Here is a 21,801-nt window from a genome sequence, read left to right on the forward strand (position 1 = left end):
TTTTTTTTTTTTCTTTGTAAATTTTGTGTGTATTGGTGTTTTTCTACTATGTATGTTCGTGCACCGTGTGTGTGCGGTGCAAGTTGAGGGTGTCAGAACCTCTAGAACCAGAGTTACAGATGATTATTAGCTACCATGTGGGTGCTGAACTTGGGTTCTCTGCAAGTGCACAAATGCTCTTAACCCCCTGACCATCTCTTCATCCCATTTTTAATTTTTATTTTTATTCAAATGTTTATAACAAAATGGAAATCTACAGTTTGGACATTTTCCCCAGGTTAATACAATGTTCCAGAAACAAACACAGGCCTTTATCATTTCTATGAACACTTTTTGTTATTTTAAGTTTAAACATCTCTAATTTTTCCTACTTGTATTTTGAAATGCTAGCTGAGCACTATGCATAAAATCATGTAAATTATTGTACTTAATAGTTTTGAGATTTTAGGGTATAGAAACTACTATGTTAAATACATTACTGTATCTGGTCTTTTCTACTTTGTGGGTTCTTTTTTTTTTCTACTTTTAATCTCCCATCTGCACCCCCCACCCTTTCACTAGATAGGCGAGAACAAATGATAGAGAGGGAGAGAGGTCTCTGAATCTAGCTTCTTTCTTTTGTTTCTTTGAGCATGGCTACTAACAAGCTACAAACAATCCTACTGAACTACCAGCCATGCTTATCAGGGCTCTAGCATTCCTATACCCTCTGAAAAGGTCTCAGAATTCCAAAGGTCGCACAAGATCAGACACAGTCTGCAGCTGGCAAAACCACACCTCTCCTCTGATAGAGCAGGAGACAAATCATAGTTGGTTGCTTCAGACAGTGACATAGCCATATTTCTGTGCTTTTAAAGAAAACAAAATTCACAAAGTGTCACTACACATAAAGCTACAATGTCATGCTTGTAAGCTTCTAGTGAGGTGACATGGTTCTTGTGTTTAAATTAGATCTAGTTGGCAGTGACCACTTGAAAAAGAAGCAAAGGCAGTGGCTGGAAAATGAGACCAGTGCTAAGCTCAGGTGTCCACGTACACTAGTATCTTGGCCTGCCATCATAACCCTCTACACTGGTATTTTTGGTCTAATTTGTTGAACATTGTTTTCTCTTTTCCATTTTAGTTTAGGTTTACTTTGAGTACTTGTTTTGTATCTTATGTTGCACTGTGATTATTACAGAAATGAGTAGAGAAACTTTTGCCCTTAAGGAGGTCATACCCTAGACAACACTATAAGAAGTGTAGTGGGTAGTCAGTGGTCTAAACAGGTGAAAAGCACAGAAGTGTTAGAGAGAGAATGGTAAATTCATGGGTTTGGCAAGAAGATCAGAGGCTTTCCTTGATTAATGTTTAGAGTAAGTTTGAATGTCGAATATGGATTGGGTGGGTAAGTAGGTAATGTAGATTGTGCAGTCACCATTGAGGGTAGGATGCAGACACATGAGACATACTGGATCCACAGAACTGATTTGGGCTGCAGATATAGTTCATTTGGTAGATTGCTTGCCTAATGTGCACAAAGTTTTGGGAGTACCTTGTAAACTGAATATGGTATCACATGTCACCTTGTCTCAAAGCATATGCAGGGAGCGGGGCAAAAGGATAGCTCAGCAGGTAAGTTCTTATCATTCAAACATGAGGTCCATACCTGGTAGCCACATAAAGGTGGAAGGAGAGAACTAACTTTCTAGAGTTGTTCTCTAATCTCCATACACACACCATGGTACACAAATCGCCATGCCATGTATGTATGTATGTATGTATGTATGTATATGTGTGTGTGTATACACACACACACACACACACAGATCATGTAAGGCTGAAGTGTGAGCTTGAGAGGGGAGGTGTTTCTTCTTTATTGTTTGTTACAGAACAAGCAGCCTAGGAAGATAAATACCGAATGCAAGGCTGAGTTTGAGTAATAATGCTTCAGCTAATCATATGTAAATCTGGTATATAAATTAAAGTTTCTATTGTGTTGAAACACAGTGATCAAAAGCAGCTTGTGGAGGAAAGGGTTTATTTTAAAAGATGAAGTAGAAAGATTTGTAGGTCCCAGGCTCTAGAGATTAGAATATCTGTAATTGTAAAACAAATACTGCTACAGTGCAAATCTCATATAATTAACCATTACTGAGAATCAGTCACAGGGACAGGTGAGATAGCTAGGAGGTGGTAGTGCTTGATCTGTAGGCATGAGGGCCTGAGTTCTAATTCCAGCCATCATATAAAAAGCTGGGATGGTTTATGGTTGCGTGTTCTTGTAACCCCACTTTGGGGGATGGAGACAGGCAGATTTGGAGTTCCCAGGCATCCATCCTCTTTCTGTGGAACAGTGAGTTTCTTCCTAATGAGAGGCCTGTCTCAAAGCAAGTAAGGTAGAACATAGTAGAGGAGACATGATGTGCTCTGGCCACTATGTATGTGTTTTGGAATGCACACCCACACACTCAGTCCTCTTCCCACAGTTTTTAAAATAAAAATAATTAATAAAGTAATATGGGTCACTTACTAAAAAACATAGTTGGCTCTTGTGGTAAATGCCCTTGGACTGAGACCTGTGACAGTGGTCTCTTTAATAATTCAGCTGTGAGCTTCTTTTTTCTGCTTAATTAGAGTTGTTTGTTTTGTTTTGGCATGGTTGTGCATGCCTGCAATATTAGCTGTTCATGAGGCTAAAACAGGGGGACCACAAGGATGAGGCCCATTTGGGTAACTTAAGAAAGATCCCGTTTCAAGGTAAAAACTTCCAAAATGGGCTGGAGGTGTAGCTGGTAGTCGGGCACCTTTCCTGTCAGGTGAGGCCTGGACCACTAATAAAGCTGAGCAGTTGTGTTTCTGTCCATTCTTTTTCTTACATTTTCAAAATTCTTGGTTTTGGAGAAGATTATTGTATTAGTTAGGGTTTCATTGCTATGAAGAGACACCATGACCAAGGCAACTCTTAGATAAAGGAAAACATTTGTTTGGTGCTGGCTTAGAGTTTCAGAGGTTCAGTCCATTATCATCATGGTGAGAGGAATGCCAGATGTGGTGCTGGAGGAACCAAGAGTTCTACATCTTGATCTGAAAGCAGCCAGGAAAGGTTGCCTTCCATACTGGATGGGGGCCTGACCATAGGAGATCTTAAAGTCTACCCCCACAGTGACACACTTACTTCAACAAGGCCACACCTCCTCGTAGTGCCACTCCATGTGAGGCAAACCCTCAAACATAAGAGTCTGTGGGGCCCATATTCAAGACACAATTATAAATATTTCTTTAAAAGCTTTAAGGTTTACTGTAATATGCAATTAATATAATCTGTTTTTTATCTTTAGGGTTCTTACTGGGCAATAGACACCAATCCGAAGGAAGACACGCTGCCTACTCGGCCAAAGAAGAGGGCAAGATCTGTAGAACGGGTAAAGCTCTTTATCATGATTCTTGAGTGTTGAAGCATATCAGAAATGCAGACTCTTAAAATTCGTTTCCAGTAGATGACGTATAATCACAAGAAAAGTAAGATTTCGTTTTATAGTTTTGTATATGAATCAGAGAAATTTTTAGCCCATTTTGTTTTATCTTCACACTTTGAGCAAGGGAGGCAATTTAGGAATTGTTTGAAGGTTTTAATCTATTAGAACACACCTGCTGTGTGAGTCTCACACTCCAGGCTTCAGAGCTTTAATCTGGTAGCTTTGTTCTGTACCTCAAACACTGAGGATTGATTTTAAATGACAGCCATTTCACAAATGTTCTTCCTTGTTATATCAAATGTTCTTCCTTGTCCTCAGGGTGCTTTCCTCTTCTTTCACCCATATGGTAGTTATTCTGTATACATTCTGTGTGCCTGTGTTCCTGTGAATACATGGCTAACACTGATTTCCAAGAATGAAAAAGAAAAAGATCTTTGGTTGCTATTTTAATAAGTATTACAATACGTATAGTCAACCCCTCAGCTGCCACTGTGTGTTTACTGCACTTCGATTTTCCTTACCCTTTCTACAGTTGCAGCATCACAGGTAAACATCCCTGCTCATCCTCTTGTGCCGGTGAACTCGCTCCAGCTGTTGACTGCTTAGTAAAGCCTTTCCTTGTTTGCACTTGTGGTGCTGGAGAATTTTTATAAAGTTCTTTATAAAATCATACACACTTTATAGTAATTTTTTTCTATATGTTCTTCTCTAGACTAGTGTCTCCTTAAAGACAGGGAAACAAAGTATTCATATCTCTAGCATTAGTGTTTTTACATAGCCTATAATGGATATTAAATGTTTACAAGGTAAGTCAGGAGAAAAAGGATGTAATGTGAAGAAAATGGAGTAAATGTGTGGTGAAATAGATTTTGACATATGCCTGCCTGCTACTGGTAAATATATATATATTATATATATACTGGTAAATATATATATATATGTGTGTGTGTGCATATCTATCTGTCTGTCTGTCTATCTGTCTGTCTATCTATCTATCCAGAGAAAGAGAGTTTGTAAGCCTTGAAGAAAAGGATCAAGATGATAAGAGATATATAGATAGGCTGGAGAATCCAGTCCACTCAGCCACAGGGCATGGCCTCTTGGGGAGGCAGAATTTGGGGAGTTTGACTGCACTTATCCCACCACCCTGTTTACCCACAGCAGGTGTTGGGCTGTAGGGAAGCACCGAGATGCCGCTCTGGAGGTGGAAAGTGCAGTCTGAGATGGGGGAAGATGGAGCTCATGTTCAGAGATCCCCAGGCCTGCGATGAGGTTGGGGCCATGGGGTTCCCAGACTCTGGAATATCCATGCCGCTGGTAGTCGCAGAACAACAGAGAACTGAGTTGGGGCCCTTAGGCTGGGTACAGTGTCTAGCCCATGCGGATGATTGTCCTTGGCTTGCAGGTTGCAGGCTTGTTGGCTATTGTGACTGGGAGGGCAGAGAGGCCTTCTATGGGAGGTTAAAGTTGTGGCTCTGTAAACAAAGCCATTCTGTATGGCTCTCCCCATGGCATGGCAGATCATGATGAAAAGAGACAGTCCATGGTTCATGGTAGAAAATGGATATATAATGTACCATATTCAACTTCTCAGAGTGGGCCTGTGATTAAATACCTTTTGCAGGGAGGGATGTCTGGGAAAGGAAGCTTATTAGCTAAGGTACCTTAATAGCATAGAGAACTCTTTTGGGCCTACTTGTGGTCACATCTCTTTTTTTATGTGAGAAGCATGGAAGCATAGCACGTGTTCCAAGTAAGGAGTCTGGCAGAGAGCTGGGGTCGCTTAAGCATCAGGTGTGTGCCCACTGAGTCTCCCAGTCTTGACCTGTTCTACCTTGCCAAACTTACTGGCATGGTTTATAGCCCACAATTGGCTGGCTGGCAGGAAGGCAGGCAGGCAGAGTCTGTTTTTTTTTTTTTTTCCTTTTTAAAAACCTTACCATTAGAACTGCAGACTAGTTTTGAACTAGGGCTATGTGAGCATGGCCACAGAAGAGCTTATGCTGTAGGCCTTATTGGAGCCAAGCATCAATTCTATAAAATTAAGTATGAATTTTGGAGCCTTGATTGTTGGCTTTTTAAGTAAACCAGTATTTCCAATAAAAGCAATTTATACGCCAGTCGTATAAATTATATGCCAGTTGGTTTATGCCTTTAATCCCAGAAGTTAGGAGGCAGATGGATCTCAGTGTTCAAGTCCAGTCTGGTCTACAGAGTAAGTTCCAGGACAGCCAGGGTTACACAGAGAATCCCAGTCTTGAAAAAACAAAACTAAAAGCAAACCAACCAAGCAACCAAAAAGAAAAAAAGCAATATATATGACTAAACACTACATACTTTACAACCAGCCCCCAAGAATATTTCCCTATGAAAAATACAGACACATGGATTTCTCAGGGCAGGAAGTTATTATGACTTTAAACAGATCCAATGTCAGGCAACAGAGTCAGAGACAGTCCCCACTCCTATTGTTAGGTGATCCACATAAAAAGCAAGCTGCATATCTGCTACAAATGTAGGGGGTAGGGGGACTAAGTCCTGCCCCCTGCATGCTCATTGGTTGGTTGGTTCAGACTCTGAGACCCTTGACTCTAGGTCTTCTTGTGGAGTCCTTGACCCTTCTGGCTCTGTCAATTCTGTCCCCTACTCTTCCATAAGACTCCCTGAGCTCCACTTGATGTTTGGCTTTGGATCTCTGCATCTGCTTCTATCCACTGCTGAATGTAGCCTCTCAGGAGACAGTTACGATAGGTTTCTATCTACAAGCATAACAGGATATCATTAATAGAGTAAGGGGTTGTGTACAGTTAGGGATGGGTCTTAGGTTGGGCCAGTCATTGGTTGGTCATTCCTCCCATCTCTGCTCCATCTTCATCTCTGAGTATCTTGTAGGGCAGGATAAAGTTTGGGTTGAAGGTTTTGTGGATGGGTTAGTGTACCCACTGGAAGTCCTGCCTGGCTACAGGAGGTTGCCACTTCAGTCTCTATTCCCTGTTGGTGGGAAGGAATCTCACCTAGGGTGACTCTCATAGTCTTCATCCCAGGTCTCCAGGTAGTCCCAAAGATGCCCCTACTGATTTCCATTCTTACCCCTAACCCTATCGCCCCCACTCCCCAAACACCTCATTATTATCCCCATACCTCTCCTCATCCCCTCTTCCCCTCATTTCCCTCTTTCCATTCACCTCTGATGACTGTTTTGTTTCCCCTTCTGAGTGAGCTTCACGCATCCTCCCTTGGGGTCCTTCTTATTACCCATTTTCTTTGAGTCTGTGGATTTGTAGTATGGATATCCTGCATTTCATGGCTGAAGTCCACTTATGAGTGAGTATATACTATGTGTCTTCCCAGGTCTGCGTTACCTCACTAAGGATGAGATTCTCAAGTTCCATCCATTTGCCTGCAATTTCATGATGCCTTTGTTTTTCATAGCTGAATAGTATTCCCTTGTGTAGATGTACTGCATTTTCTTTATCTATTCTTCCGCTGAGGAACATCTAGGTTGTTTCCAGTTTCTGGCTATTACAAAAAAAGCTGCTATGAACATAATTAAACAAATGTCCCTGTGGTATAGTGTGGCATCTTTTGGGTATATGCCCTGAAATAGTATAGCTGGGTCTTAACATAGAACTATTCTCATTTTTCTGAGAAACCACCAATTTGATTTTCAAAGTGGTTGTACAAGTTTGTACCCCACCAGCAGTGGAGGAGTGTTTCTTTGTTCTACATCCTCATCAGCATGTGATGTGGATTTCTTTTTAAAAATCATTTCATTTTGTTTATTTTGCATGAATACTTAAAGAGTCAGGGACATTATTTATTTTTTTTTCATGTTCTTTCTCTAGTCTAAAAATAATACCAACTAGTTATGTTTTTAATTGCATTTTTAAAGTGGTATTTTCACATGTTCATATGTCCTGAGTTGCTAGTACAGGAGTTGATTGAGCCTCCTGCTCAGTCACCAGTATTCGTTCACTTTCTTACTTGAGACTGAAAAAGCAGCTTAAGGAACGGTTCATTTTAGTTTCAACTTATGAGCTCAGACATTACACTTGTCTTTTTTCTGCCTTATTTCACTTAACCTGATGTCCTTCATTTCCTGCAAGTAAGATGTCATTCTTCAGTATTGAAAGATACTCCATTTTGTATATGTATAAATATATACATGTATATATGCACAGTTATATGCATACTGTATCCACAATTATTGATGGTCATCTCTCAGCTATTAGAATAGCTTTGATAAATATGTGTAAATAATAGTGTGTGTAGACTTCATTGTTGCATGTCAGTGAGTAAGAGTGCTGAGTGATACGGTTCAAAATGTACTTTTTAAAGTTGTTTTTATTTTATGTGCATGAGTATTTTGCCTGCATTTATGTCTGTGCATCACATGCATGTTTTGTACCTCTAGAGGTCAGAAGAGGGCATTGGATCCACTGGGACCTAGACTTATAGACAGCAGTTGTAAACTGCCATGTGGGCACTGGGAACCAAACCCAGGTCCTATGGAAGGACAGCAAGTGCTCGTAATATCTGAGTCAACTCTCCAGCTCCTAATTTAAATTTTGAGGAAACTTAGTACCGATTCTTGTAGTGGCTTTTCTTATGTTGCCACTGAGTGTATGAGCATTCCTTTGTTATTACATCTTATCAGCATTTTTTGTTTTCTATGTTTCGGTATGTAGCATTTTGAATGGTACTGTTTTATTTTCTGTCTTTTATCTTTAATTTGCATTTTTCATGTCTAATCATATCAACATTGTTTTTTTAATGTTCTTTTTGTTTTGTTTCTTTGAGACCAGGGTATCATTGTGTACTCTGGCTGGCCTAGAGCTTGCTATGTACACCAGGCTGGCTTGAATTCACAGAGATCTCCTGCCTCTGCCTCCCAAGTGCTGGGATTAAAGGAATAAACCACCACACTTGGCTCTTTCATGGTTTCCTTTGAGAATTGTATTATTAGACTGTTTACCACCTTTCAGTTGGTCTAAGTGTTTATAGATATTAGCCCTCATCAGATGAAGAGCTGAAAGATAGTCTCTTGTGTTGAATGGATGTCTCATTACTCTGTTCTGCTTGTCATGCCCTTTAGTTTGATGTCATTTCATTTCTTAATTATTGCTTGTTTTCTGTGCAGCTATATAGTTCTATACAGAAAATAATTGATTATGCCTGTATCTTGAAATATTTTCCCTATGTTTTTCTTCTAGAATTTTCAGTTTCAGGTGTTACATTAAGGCTTTGACCCATTCTGGGTTGACATTTGTTTCAGTGTTCTGCATATGGACATCAAGTTTCTCTGGCTCCATTTGTTAAAGAAGCTGCACTTGGTCTGGTATACTTGGACACATTTGCTTAGCTATATGTCCTATTTTGCATTCTATTGCTTTGATAAGACCATGACCAAAAGCAACATGAAGAGGAAAGGATTTATTAGGCTTATACATCTGCCACTGAGAGAAGCCAAGGCAGGGACTCAGACAGAAACCACAGAGGAGGGATGCTGCTCACTGGCTTGTTCTCTGTAGCTTGCTGAGGGGCCTTTTTTAACATGGAACTCAGGACCACATGCCCTATTGTGGCACTGCCTACAAGTGGACTGGGCCCTTTCATCAGTCATTAAGAGAATGCTCACAGGAGTCCCTGGAGGCCAGCCTTATTGGGGAATTCTATCAACACAGATTTTTTTTTTCTTCCCAGATGATCCTAGTTTTTATCAAGCTGATGAGGGAAAATTTAACCAGCACACTGGATGTGGGTGAATTTCTATCTGGGTTATCTGTTCTTGTCCATTGGCTTAAGTGTCTGTTTTTATATTAGCACTATGCTGTCTTTGTTACTGTGGCTCTGTTGTATGGAATGAAATCAGGTGTGGTGATGCCTGTGCCTTTGCTTTGTACTCAGAATTGCTTTGTTCATCTAGAGTTGGGTTGGTTTCAATATGAATTTTAGGGTTGGTTGGTTGGAATTTTTTCCTCTGATTCTGTGAAGAATGCTGTTTTGTATTTTGGTGAGTATTGCATTGAATTAATAACTTGATTTAGGTAGGGTTGAACATATTAACAGTGTTCTCACTTATGTAGGCAATAGGTCTTTACAGATTGTGGGGAATGAGCTCTTAAGAATTGGGTTGTTTTCATGAGTTCATGCAAAATCATTATTGGAATATGGAAAACCTACTGGCTCTTAATATATTTTTGTATTTTATTTTAAAAACAGCACTTACCAGTTCTAATATTTTAATGACGTTTCTGGTTATACCTTTTGAGACTTACTCAGCTTTCTGAAGCTCTCTTTTTCTCTAGCTTTTGTTTGTTGTTCAAGTTATTACTAATTGTTTTCCATTCTTTTTCATTCTTATATAAACCCCACCCACTGACTATTTTTCTCTCGCAAATAGTATTTATCTAGTTTTTATTCATTTCACGATTTAATCTCTTCACTGAGCTTTTTCTTACTTTGTTCAAATGTTCTTTATTTCATGAGCATGTTAATAATTGATTACAACGTTTGAATCTTAGATGGGCATCTGTGGATTTTTACCTCCCCCGCCTTAGGGTTTTCTTTTGCTTTGCGGGTAAGATGAATCCAGGGCCTTGGGCCTCATGCAATCCCATAGATACTGTTATTAAATGATGCTGGTAGCCCCAAGTGTGAGATTTTAGGAGTCTGTGCTCAGTTGTGGCACGTGAGGGTGAGATTTCTTGTTAGAGAATTGGCACCACGGTCACAAGTTATTTATAGTTGCCTTTCTTACATTTTTAACACTGAGGGTAAATTTTTTGAGACACTCTTTTTAAATTCAGACAACACTTGTATATTGTTTTGGAAACTCATGTTTGTAACAGTACATAGGATGTACTATTTAAGACACTGTTTTGTTGCTTTTCTCTGTAAGCAGCAACAATAATATAACAGAGGCCTAGATGAGATGCCTATTTCTCAGGTGGAGCCAGGTAGATGAAGTCAGAGGGATCACAGACAATTAGATGTCCAGACTCTTTCTAATCTTTTCCCCCAGGGTTTTCCAGTAATTTCCTAAGTCAGCTTCCAGGCTAAACAAGACTATTCCCACCATATGTATATTTCACTACACAATGTGAGGGAGAAATTGTAGACAAATAAGTTCCTTTCAAAGAAATGCTGCAGAAGTTGTATGTATTATTCAACACTCCATTGACCATGGCACAGTCACGTGGCCAAGCTAGCTGCAGATAAGTCTAGGAAAAGTGGTCCCTAGTGTCAGCTACGCTTAGATAACTGTTGCTGAAAAGGAGAAGTGGGGACGTTGTCAGAGCCAGCTCCACCCTACCACACTCTCACGAGACTCACTGAGGGAGTACCTGCAGACTTGGTAGGACTAGGTCAGTAGCATGCCAGAATATAGTCAGAATGCAGAAGGGATTTTAAGGAGCTACTTATTTTCATATTTGAAAAAAAGCACAAAACTGGATATTGGAGAATTTGATAAAATCCCTTCAAACTGTGTCAAATTGTTGGATATACGAGCTAATAATTGTTTATTTTGTTCTTGTATTTTAGGCCTCAACTCCATATAGCATAGATTCAGATTCTTTGGGAATGGAGTGTATTATTTCGGGAAGTGCCTCTCCAACTCTGGCAATCAACACTGTGACTAACAAAGTAATTCCACTTTTTAAACATTTTTAAATGTCCTTGAGTAATCGCAATTGTTATGTATGGTGAAGTTTAAAGGTGATATAAATTTGCTCAATCTATATGTGACAGCTTGAGACTTGAATCTAGAGTGTTTTGAAGTGTATGCACAAATGCCAGTTCTGGTGGGAGCTGTCCTATCATTACAGCTACAAAGGAAGTTAGGCAGAAGGATCAGAATTTCAGGGTCTACATGGGCATCAGAATGAGGTCAAGGCCAGCCTGGACAACTTAGTGATACCTTATCTTGAAAATAAGTATGGACAGTAGATAGAAGTGCTTGCTGCTAAGCCTGAGAACTTAAGAATTAAATTTTTAAGGTGAGACCCACATAGTAAAAGGAAAAAACAGACTCCTTCAAGTTGTCTTCTGACCTCCATGTGCTTACCTGATTGCCTCTCTTCCACAAAATAAATAACTAAATGTAATAATAATAATATAAAAAAACCAGTGGAGCTAGATATATTGTAGCTCAGTATTTCCGTAGCATGTAAAAGTAAGCCTTGGGTCCAATCCCTAGTAGCATCTCCCCTGCCACCCCATAGTAATGATATAATAAATTAAAACAATTAGAAAAAAATATTTATTGGGTGTTGTGGCTGGCCAGCAGCTCGCAACGAACGGTTCAACTGAGATGGCAACTAGAGCTGAAAGAGAGGAACTAGATGGGGCGAAAGAAGAAATGGAGCCAAGTCAATGGTCACTCTGATCAAAGCTCAATTTTACTTGTTCTGACACTCAGTTATAAAGGAAGGGGGAGGGGACCCGATTCCCGCCAATTAATCTCGGGGTCCAGTAGCAGGGTGAGCACGTGTGTGGCTCCAAACAGCAAAGCGGCACGGTCCAGCAGTGGGCGTGGCAGAACGAATGAGCAGGAAACTCCACCCCTGAGCAAGCAGGTTCCAGGCTGGGGGAGGGGAGACTACATCTCCTCCCTTTTGTTAACAAAAAATAAAAAAAGAAAAGGCTGGCCTGAGGCAAAAAAATTATCTATGCTCAATAGTTCTGCCTGAATTCTTAGGCTAAAGAAAAAACTTGTTTTCGTGGAATTTCCTAACTTTTCTTATGGTAAACTGTATCTGGTAAAGACTGTCCTTTTTATCCTAGTAAGCAACTAACAGAATAGCCCTGAGCTGTAGGCTCTGACTTTATAATGCTAATTAGTGCTGAATAGGTAACTTCCTAGTTGAATTTTAAGTAGGGCGTTGGAACCCTGGCTAAGTTTGACTGAACAAATTTGAAATACACTTTATTAAGAATAACACTGAGTTGATATTAGTCCGCATTTTTTGGATGACAGGAGGGAAACAGGGAAAAGGGGGTGACAGCTGGCTCCGTAGTACAAGGCCAATTGGCTTATTATTTGGGTGGGAGGCAGTGAAGGGATTGCCCTTCCAACAGTACGGTCTCCAAAAAAGGAGCCAAGTCAATGGTCACTCTGATCAATGCTCAATTTTACTTGTTCTGACACTCAGTTATAAAGGAAGGGGGAGGAGACCCGATTCCTGCCAATTAATCTCGGGGTCCAGTAGCAGGGTGAGCACGTGTGTGGCTCCAAACAGCAAAGCGGCACGGTCCAGCAGTGGGCGTGGCAGAACAAATGAACAAGAAACTCCACCCCTGAGCAAGCAGGTTCCAGGCTGGGAGAGGGGAGACTACAGTTGGGGAGAATTGGAGCATGATTACTGAGAAGTTATGTACTAATTTAAATTTTTGACCTGGCTGGTTCCCATTGATAGAATTTCTGAGCTAGTATTTTCATTTATCAATTCATTTTGAAATTTGATTGGTTTTTAACTATGTAGTTGAAGAAAAGAGTTGTTAAATGTTAGGGAATATTTGTTTGTTTCTTTGCTTGCTCATTTTATAAAGTACTCTGACAAGTAACTTGAGGGAGAAGACCTCATCCTGGCTCACAGTTCAAGAGTACAGCCCCGAGCTGGGCATGGTGGCGCACGCCTTTAATCCCAGTACTAGGGAGGCAGAAGCAGGCAGATTTCTGAGTTCGAGGCCAGCCTGGTCTACAAAGTGAGTTCCAGGACAGCTAGGGCTATACAGAGAAACCCTGTCTCGAAAAACAACAAAAACACAAACAAAAAAACAAAAAGAGTACAGCCCCTTGGCAGTAAGTCAGGGTTATTGCGTGATGAGTGTCCGTGCTTAGTTTGATTTCTTCATTTTATATAGTCCAGAATCTCCACCCAAGGAGTGGTCCTCCCCATGGATTGGTTATTTAATCGTGGGTGATTCTAGATCCTGTCAAGTTGACAAAAGTAATCACCACAGAAGTCAACAGAATCCAATAAAACAAACAATTTCCATCATTCTAGCAATGTATTAGAATTCATTGTAATGGTGCTCCACCTGTTGTTTAATATTCAAGTCTAGTAATGCACCCAGAAATCATATTTGGTAGTCTGCTGTATTTTTGGAGATGTTGGTGGTTGGATATACAGTGGAGTGCAAATGCCTCTTCTCTCCAAGAGATTCTGTGTCGGACGTCTGATGTACTTTGGGAGCTTCGTGAGGTGTCCTCTCCTATGGAGCACAGGAGTCTTGAAACTGCATCTTTGTTGTGTGTGCTCACAGTCTTCATTCTTGTTTTACCGTGTCCCTGTAATCTCTGCCTTCTGTTTCTAGCCCATCTACACTTTGCTTTTTTAGCTTCCATTTGTCTCGTGCACATATGTAAATATACAGGTATGCATCGCTGCACCTATGGAATCTGTTTGTAGGAAGGTAAAGATTGTCAAGAATTTGTTTGTGATGTAAGCAGATTTCAGTTTGAAAGGACACTGGCAGTGGAAGTATAATAATTTTTCTTCCAACGTGGCAGTCTGTGGAATGATCACTGTCTTTAGGGGAGAAGGGAGTGTTTGTGTGTTTCCTAGTGCTGATGGAGTTTGGTGAAGTCCTAATAGTTCTATTATTCTATCTTGAATAGGGCCTAGACATCTAAATAACATCTCTAATGATGGGCATCTAAACTGAAAATTTTCTGAAGTGTTTATAGTTTGAAACCAGAAATCTCTAATATAACGTTGGCAGTAGTCTGTGATGCTGAGGGCCTGGACATGGACAGTTGAAGTTATTATGACCCAGGAAGAAATAATGTTAGAATCTTCTGACCAAATCATGATGTTCTAAGAGCTGCAGTTTTTAGATCTTATTTTCAGATAACGAATACCAGACAAACCATTCTGCCTTTTTCCCCCTACTCAACCTGTATAAACATGCTAGCACATCTATATGAGGGGCCAAAGAGGAAGGAGGAAATGGAGACAGAAACAACTAGTCATTAAGGGACCAGGCAAATGCATGGGGCGAGATAAATTTTTCCTTTGGGACATTTCCTACTTGACAGACCCTGACAGGGGCCACAGAAAAGGAACCTGAGAGAGGCGTGTGTGAGAGCTACAGAAACTGGAGGGAGGGGACTATGAAATGAATGAATACTTAGGAGAAAAGATCCTGAGGAATAGCAGAAGTTGAAGTTTATGTAAGCAAAATCCACTTTTAAGCATTTGTGAAATCCTCATTCTGTGAGCTTGGACTCAGATATAAAGAAAATAGACTTACCACTGGCTGGAATCTAGTAGTCTTTCCAGTTAGGGGACAAAGATTGCACTTCACAGTCTTCAGTGAGAGCTGTGGTGAATAATGCGGGCTGCCACATTATATATACACGTAGCATTTGTCCTGTGAGTAAGGACAGACCATTGTAGACTAGCCTCAACTGTTTGTAGAGTGGTGGATAAATTATTTTTGTTAAAAGACAGCTAAATTCTATTTAGAGATTATCTGGAGCCACAATTTTCCACGAATGACTGATCAAAGTTCCATGCTTTATGAACAAACCATCACTGCTCCAGATTATTTTTTAAAGTAATAAAACCGTATACCAGTGTAATAAGGAAACATAGTAAATCTCAAAAGTGAGAAGGGAAGGAACAAAGAAGAATTGGGAGGAAACAAAACAGTCTTTAAAACTAGGTATACCAGGAGTAGCATGAAATGTAAAGACAAGCAACACTTGACTTACACGTAAGAGTTTTAGAATGGTTGGTTGGCAGAAAAGATCCAGCTCTGCAGTACTTATAAAAAAATTTTTTCCTAAGTGAAAAGTTGTATTTTATAAGGGGGTATTTGTATTGATTATGAAGTGACAATCTTTGTATATATCTAATAGCATACTCTCAAATGGACAGGATTGAAAGAAAAAACGAACAAATCATTATTTGTAATGTTAGAGTTTATTTAACATGTCGATAAAATCAGAAAATCAAAACAAGAATATCAAGACCATGATAACAAAAAAATTCCATTAGAGGAGGTCATGAGGAAGATCACCAGGGGTCTCAGCGCAATAACAGTTTAGGGGTGAGCAGGCAGAAATGTGGCCCTCTGTCCTACCAATAAAGCTCTGAAATTCGCTGCCAAAAAAAAAAAAATTCCATTAGAGTTGTGGAAAATTTGACCCAAATTAGGAAATCCAAATTATGTACAGTATATATCCACCATTTGCATAATATATTTTTGAATACCCATGGAGTAGTTACCAAAATCAGTATTTGGAAGGCATGTTAAAACATAAAAATTATATTTCCCATAGAATGAATTAGGATTAGAAGTCATAGCAAAAACATAGTCAGAAAGTTCCTCTAGAATTTGTAAGTTAAGCAGTGTGCTACTAACTTACTCCCATGGATCAAAGATACGTGATATAAATTAGAAAATACTTTAAAGCAGTGAAATACAAGTGACTTCAAAGCCTGTGAGACATAAAGTAATAGCCTCAGTTAAATATTAATGGTTTAAATATTTAGAAACAACCAAAACAAATGCAGAGAAGGACTGTGGTTTAAAGGGGGGAGGGGTGAAGTAGAAAGTATTTTATATAACAATTAAATGAGAATCTGGTGAACACAAAAGGATACAAAACCACGTGTCTGTAGAAGGAGAAAGTCCCAATGTATGAGGTAAGAAAGTCACAGGCGGTAGTGGAGTGAGCTCATGCATACCTGCAGCCCTAGTGCTGCTCTCAGAGCAACAGGAAGGACCAGGAGACAGACAAGTAGGAACAGCCCATAATTGGAGAAGAGCAATCAGACCAGAAATAATGGGCAGAAAATAAAGCCATCGCTAAGGAAACACAGTCTTTATGCAGAAGATGATTGTAAAGAAGTCAGTTTTTCTTGTTGATGCTGATGGTCAGAATCCTGATGTGCTTTTGGATAAGAAAGGTGGGGAGGAAGGGAGGGAAAGTAGAAGGAATAGAGGGAGAGAAGTGTGGGATAATGGGCCTGTGGGGTGGCTCAGTTGGTAAGGCAATTGCCCTGTGTAGTAGTTATTTGTGTGACAGTACCTGACTAGAATGAATTCGAGGGAGAAATGGTTTATTTACACTCACCACTGTGGGATGTCATGGCTGCAAGGGCTAGCCATATTGCATCAGCTTTCAGAAAGCAGAAAGTGAACAGGAAGCAGGGCAGCACTGTAGAATCTCAAGGTTCACATCCCCTGAAGGCCTTGCATCCTTCCCAAATGGCTGCAACATTGGAGACCAAGTGTTAAACATGTGAGTCTGTGGGGACATTTCATATTTAGACCACAGAAGCTCACAAAGACAAGTGCTTGAGTGAGTTCTGGAACCCTCGTAAAGACACCAGATACAATCGAGGTGCGTTTATTACCCCTGTACTGCAGAGGTGGGGTGAGGAGCAGCTCTGGCTCAGTGGCCAGTCTACTTGCCTAATTGGTAAACTCTAGGTCACTGAGAATCACTGTCAGAAAGAGGTGGACAATGTTGCTAAGCTTGACACCTGAGGCAGTCTGCCCTGCATACACACAGTTAAATGAGCTCTTTCTCCTAAATATTAAGCAAGAGAAAGCTTACTATAAATGAAACTGGTACTAACATAAGACTAGACAGACTCTGAATAAATCCAGCAATGCTTTCAATAAGTGTAAAGGAAAAATCATCTTCAGTGTAGAAAAATCAGTTTTAGATAGGTCTGATATCTAAATCATAAAAGATGACAATGTTTTCAGTCAGATAAAATTTTTTTAATAGGGGGAAAGCAATAATATTTAGAGCAGATAATGCAATAGGAAACAAGGCTTTGTGAAAGAGAAACCATAAATGATTTTAACATAGAAAAACCTGGCAGTAGTGGTAGATCTCCGTGTGTTGAGATAGGAGATGAAGGTCGCTGCTGACATGGATGGTTAGGAGGAGGAGCATGGGGGGGAGGGGGGTTAGGGAACTAGAGGTATAGGTAGTGTCATTAGTTCTCACATGTAGTCAGCTGTGGATGTCTGAGTAACTCAGTCATTTGTAGTGATTCCGTTGAGTTCAGAACTGGCTTTATAATAACACATTTAATGTTTTTAAATTTGTATTTTCACTGGTGTGCCAAATTGGTGGGTAACATTAGCTAGACATCATTAATTGAAGCTTGACACTGTTATATTCTTCACCACCAGAGATACAAGTTAAAGAAAACTTAAAACTAGATTTACTTTGGTAAAGCAGGAAAAAGTTTTATTAAATTGTTACCACAGAGCTTAGTATTCCTGAACAGAACACAAAACACAGTGTTTCAAAGAAAAGCATGTGTTTGTTGAGTTAGAAGCTACTGTGTCATTGGGTTACTGCTCTCCCTGGAGAGAACAGGTGACAGGTTAGTTAGTGTTGACAGATGCTTCATAGTGAACACAGTGGTTCTGTGGCCTAAGGTAAATAGTCATTACTACTTGGTTCTCGTAGTAAAATCTGAGCTTCAAACAAACAAACAAACTCGAGTCCTAGGAGAGTCCACTACAGTGAGTCTGCTAGCTTCCCACTACTAAGATGCCTCTAATGAGATAGGGTGATGTTAACATGTATTAGGTTTTGTTTGTTTTCAATGTATAGTGAAATATGTCAACACAAGATCACTTAAATCAATATTTTTCAAATGGTGTCATAATGTGTAGATAAATGGTCAGTTAGAAGTACAAGGTAGAACAGTAGATTTTAACTGAGTATAAGAGTTATTTGCCGTGTTTTCTAATTACATGTTGCAACTTCAGTTTTTATAATCTTGATACTTGGCAGTTTTTTCATGTATCAAGGACTATGCACAGCTACATGAGAAGTTCATTAATGCTTAAGCAACACAGTGGCAAGCTGCCTCTGGAAGCAGCTAATGAGGCACTTGCTGTTTGCTATCAAGCAGACCTCAAGAATTTACAAAAATTAGAACATGGCTCATTTTACTTGTTTACTGGATAATGTTACTATGTAATTGTATTAATGGTTATTTTAAATGAATTAATCAGTTAAATTATGTGATAATTTTCAATATGCCAGATAATACCAATTTAAAAAAATTATATCGTATATTCTTGGTTTTATGAGTATGTGTCTTTAGTATCAGAGACACTGGTGCCTATCAATTTTTTAAGGAAGCACACTTATATGCATGCTTTGACAAACCACATATAAAACTATACATGATGGATTTTTTTAATCTTCTGATATTAAATGTTTACTAATTATACTCATTAAATTTAGTTTATGTCCTAGATAAGCATGTATTTTAGATTGGGAGCAGTAAGAAAATTGTTTCATGGTGAACAAGGAATTAAAACTGGAACATAAATTTGGTGCAAAAGCTAAAGGAAGGAAAGGGCACCGGTGTTTGTGTCCCGCCAACAACTCAGCTGTGGTGTGTAGTGCTGCTCTCCAACCGTGTTCATTACAGGAACTGTGTACTGAGGGCCTGCTGTACTTTCCATTCCAGGTAACACTGTACAACGCTGACCAGGATGGTAGTGATAGCCCTCGAAGCAGCCTTAACAACAGTCTCTCAGACCAGAGTTTGGCGTCTGTTAATTTGAACAGTGTTGGAAGTGTACATAGTTATACACCGGTAAGTCCCCATGAAGTTCATTTCTTTGTTGAATATTCATTTAGTATAAAAATTTAACCAAACATACTTGAAATGTCAATTTAAAAAGTGTAGAAATGGGCTAATAAAGTGGCTCTGTGGACTCCATCCCCACCGTCCATATGGTGATGGAGAAGAAACGACTGTTACAAGTTATCTTCTGGCCTCCACATGTGTGTCATGGGACATGCATGCCCAGATACGTAAACAGAATAAGTGAAAGATGAAATAAAATGTGTATTTCTCACTAATCAATTGAGCCCATAAAGCAAACTTAATTTTTTATTCAGTATGGAAAACAAAGTCATGCCACACACGCAGGGGCTTGTGTGTGAATATTCCTACTCTTGTACTCATTGTTACCTCTTAGCAGATGACTGACGGAGAGGAGCTAGTTCATAGGATAGTTTATATGTGATTAAGCAGTTTTATTACTTACATAGACCAACTTTGAAATCTACACAAAACTTAAAGGTATGTAATTTTGAATAGATAATACTGTGCAGTATAAACCAGATCAGAATGATGCCAATTCTCCAAATCTCACATGGCAATATCAACCAGATATCCATGTGACAGGCTCCATGAGTAATGGTTTGCGATAGTGGAGGAATGGATTTCATATGGCGGCCGAGCAGTTTTGTGACATTTAGTAATAGCCATTTTGGGAATAAGACAGAAAGGCTATGCCTCACTGAACCGGGGAGATGGATGAGAGGCTGCCTCACAGTAGCCTCTCTTACAAGATGAAAGCCACTGCTCATCACGTTTGCCATCAGCATCCCACCATTGAGCTTTCCCTTTCCATTTGTGTGGTGGAGTATAAAGTCATCAGTGTACAACTGCTGGTACCATGCCCCTTCATACAAAAGTTTTAAACGTTTATTTTTATCTTATGTGTATAGGCATTTTGTACACATGTGTGCCTGTAGATGTGCATGTGGTAGCCTTTAGGTCCCCTGAAACTGGTATTTGAAAAAAACATTAGCAAAAAAATGTTCTTTGCTACTGCAGATGTCTATGAGCATCGTTTTGAATGGCTAATTTTCAGTGACTATACAGACCTTAACTTACAGAGCACTAGCCAAATGGTAGTTTATCACTCTCAGATAACTCTTTCAGAAATACAGTGGATGGAGGACTGTAGGTGTAACTCAGTGGCAGAGTATTGCCTGACATATGCAGGGCCTTGGGTTCTATCCCTAGCACTACAAACACAAAAATAAAAGATGATGGTCTTTAAAAATACATGTCATTTATGTTGTGCTGTTTTCAAAAATATAAGATAATTCTTGCTCATAGCTGCATATGCCAGACTAGCTGACCTTTGAGCTCCCCAGCATTCTCCAGCTTGCCTTAGGCCTGCTGGGATTCCAGATGCATGCCCCTGCATCCACCTCTTCTTTGGTTCTAGGGATCCAGACTTCAGTCCTCATGATCGCATACCTGTCAACCCAAGCAGAGCACAGACATGCCCTTTAAAATTAACGTACATGCGTGCGGTGCTTTTTTTTTTTTTTTTTTTTTTTTAAGGGGCCGGTTGTAATTTTGTGTAACCTGCATAACTCAAGGCTCCTGTCTATTCCTTTTTGTTCAGGATCTCCTTTGTTTTACAGATTTGGGAGTCATTGTGTTGGGTTTCCTTTATGGGGCAGGAGTTGGCATTAGAATCGTTCTTAGGGTCTTGTACATGATGGGCAGGCCTTCCACCAAGCACCTGTAGCCCCTGTCTTCTGTATTGTTTACCTCTTTCATTCTTGTTTCCTTCAGCCAACATCCTTTCCTCCCAAAATGAATAGTGTTGTTTTGGGCAGTGTCGTATATCTGCTGATGGTATTTGAACTTATATAAAGATGATACAAATCAATGAAAGCAGTGTAGGTAGTATAGTATGTACTATAGTATAGTGCAGTCTACAGAATCATGATCAAGAGATCGAGAGGATTCCAGTCTTATCTCATTTGAGTCATTGTTTCTCTTATGCATGTGGAGGCTGGATTGGATTGCTGTGGATTCCTCCTTTTTTTTTTCTTCCCCCTGTGACACTTAAAGGTGTGCCTGGCTAGAGAGTGAAAAACCCACAGGCCAAGGTTATTAACTTGGATTCCAGAGCTGGCACTAATATTAAGCCATTATATTGGTTGTTTTCTTTTATTAGGTCACTAACCATCCAGAACCAGTCTCTCAGTCATTAACACCTCAGCAGCAGCAGCCACAGTACAACCTTCCAGAACGAGAGAAACAGCTACTTTTCACAGAATACAATTTTGAAGATCTCAGTGCCTCATTTCGGAGTCTTTATAAGTCAGTTTTTGAGCAGTCACTTAGTCAACAAGGTAAGCTTTTTTTTAAATGTCCTTTTTTTGGTAACATGAATGTTTTAATTTCACAGACCATCTCTTAGACCTGCTGATTTTAGACAGTTATGATGAGGTTTAGGGGGGTTATATTACGCCACTTTTGACTTACTGAGCTGTGTATATTTATGTTGTGACAAAGGAAAAACACATTGATTTCAACCTGCATGCAGATTTGACTTGGTTATGAGGGCATTCTGGAGCATTGTGCTGAAGAATTCTCACACCACATCTGTGGCAGCACACAGGGTGTTTGAATACATGGGCCTTGTTTCTGTTTTGACTAGCACTAGATAGCCACTGGAGTTGAATAGCACCAAGGTTGTGGTTTGTTTATGGCACCTTTAAAACAATTTGCATGTGTGTTTGTGA

The 21,801-nt window shown here is 39.7% G+C and overlaps 1 protein-coding gene across 2 annotated transcripts in view; it reads left to right on the forward strand.

Moving 5' to 3' along the window:
- Foxj3 (forkhead box J3) overlaps positions 1–21,801 on the forward strand; it is a 93,957-nt gene that overhangs the window by 62,799 nt on the left and 9,357 nt on the right. The window contains exons 5-8 of one of the 2 annotated variants that reach the window (XM_021160896.2): positions 3,321–3,404; positions 11,004–11,105; positions 18,926–19,054; positions 21,231–21,408. In XM_021160896.2, the coding sequence (XP_021016555.1) occupies positions 3,321–3,404; positions 11,004–11,105; positions 18,926–19,054; positions 21,231–21,408 (493 nt within the window). The remainder of the gene's footprint in view (positions 1–3,320; positions 3,405–11,003; positions 11,106–18,925; positions 19,055–21,230; positions 21,409–21,801) is intronic. The other variant, XM_021160897.2, reaches the window with a different exon arrangement.

The sequence above is a fragment of the Mus caroli genome, chromosome 4 (genome assembly GCF_900094665.2).
Source record: "Mus caroli chromosome 4, CAROLI_EIJ_v1.1, whole genome shotgun sequence".
In the NCBI taxonomy this organism is placed as follows: Eukaryota; Metazoa; Chordata; class Mammalia; order Rodentia; family Muridae; genus Mus; species Mus caroli.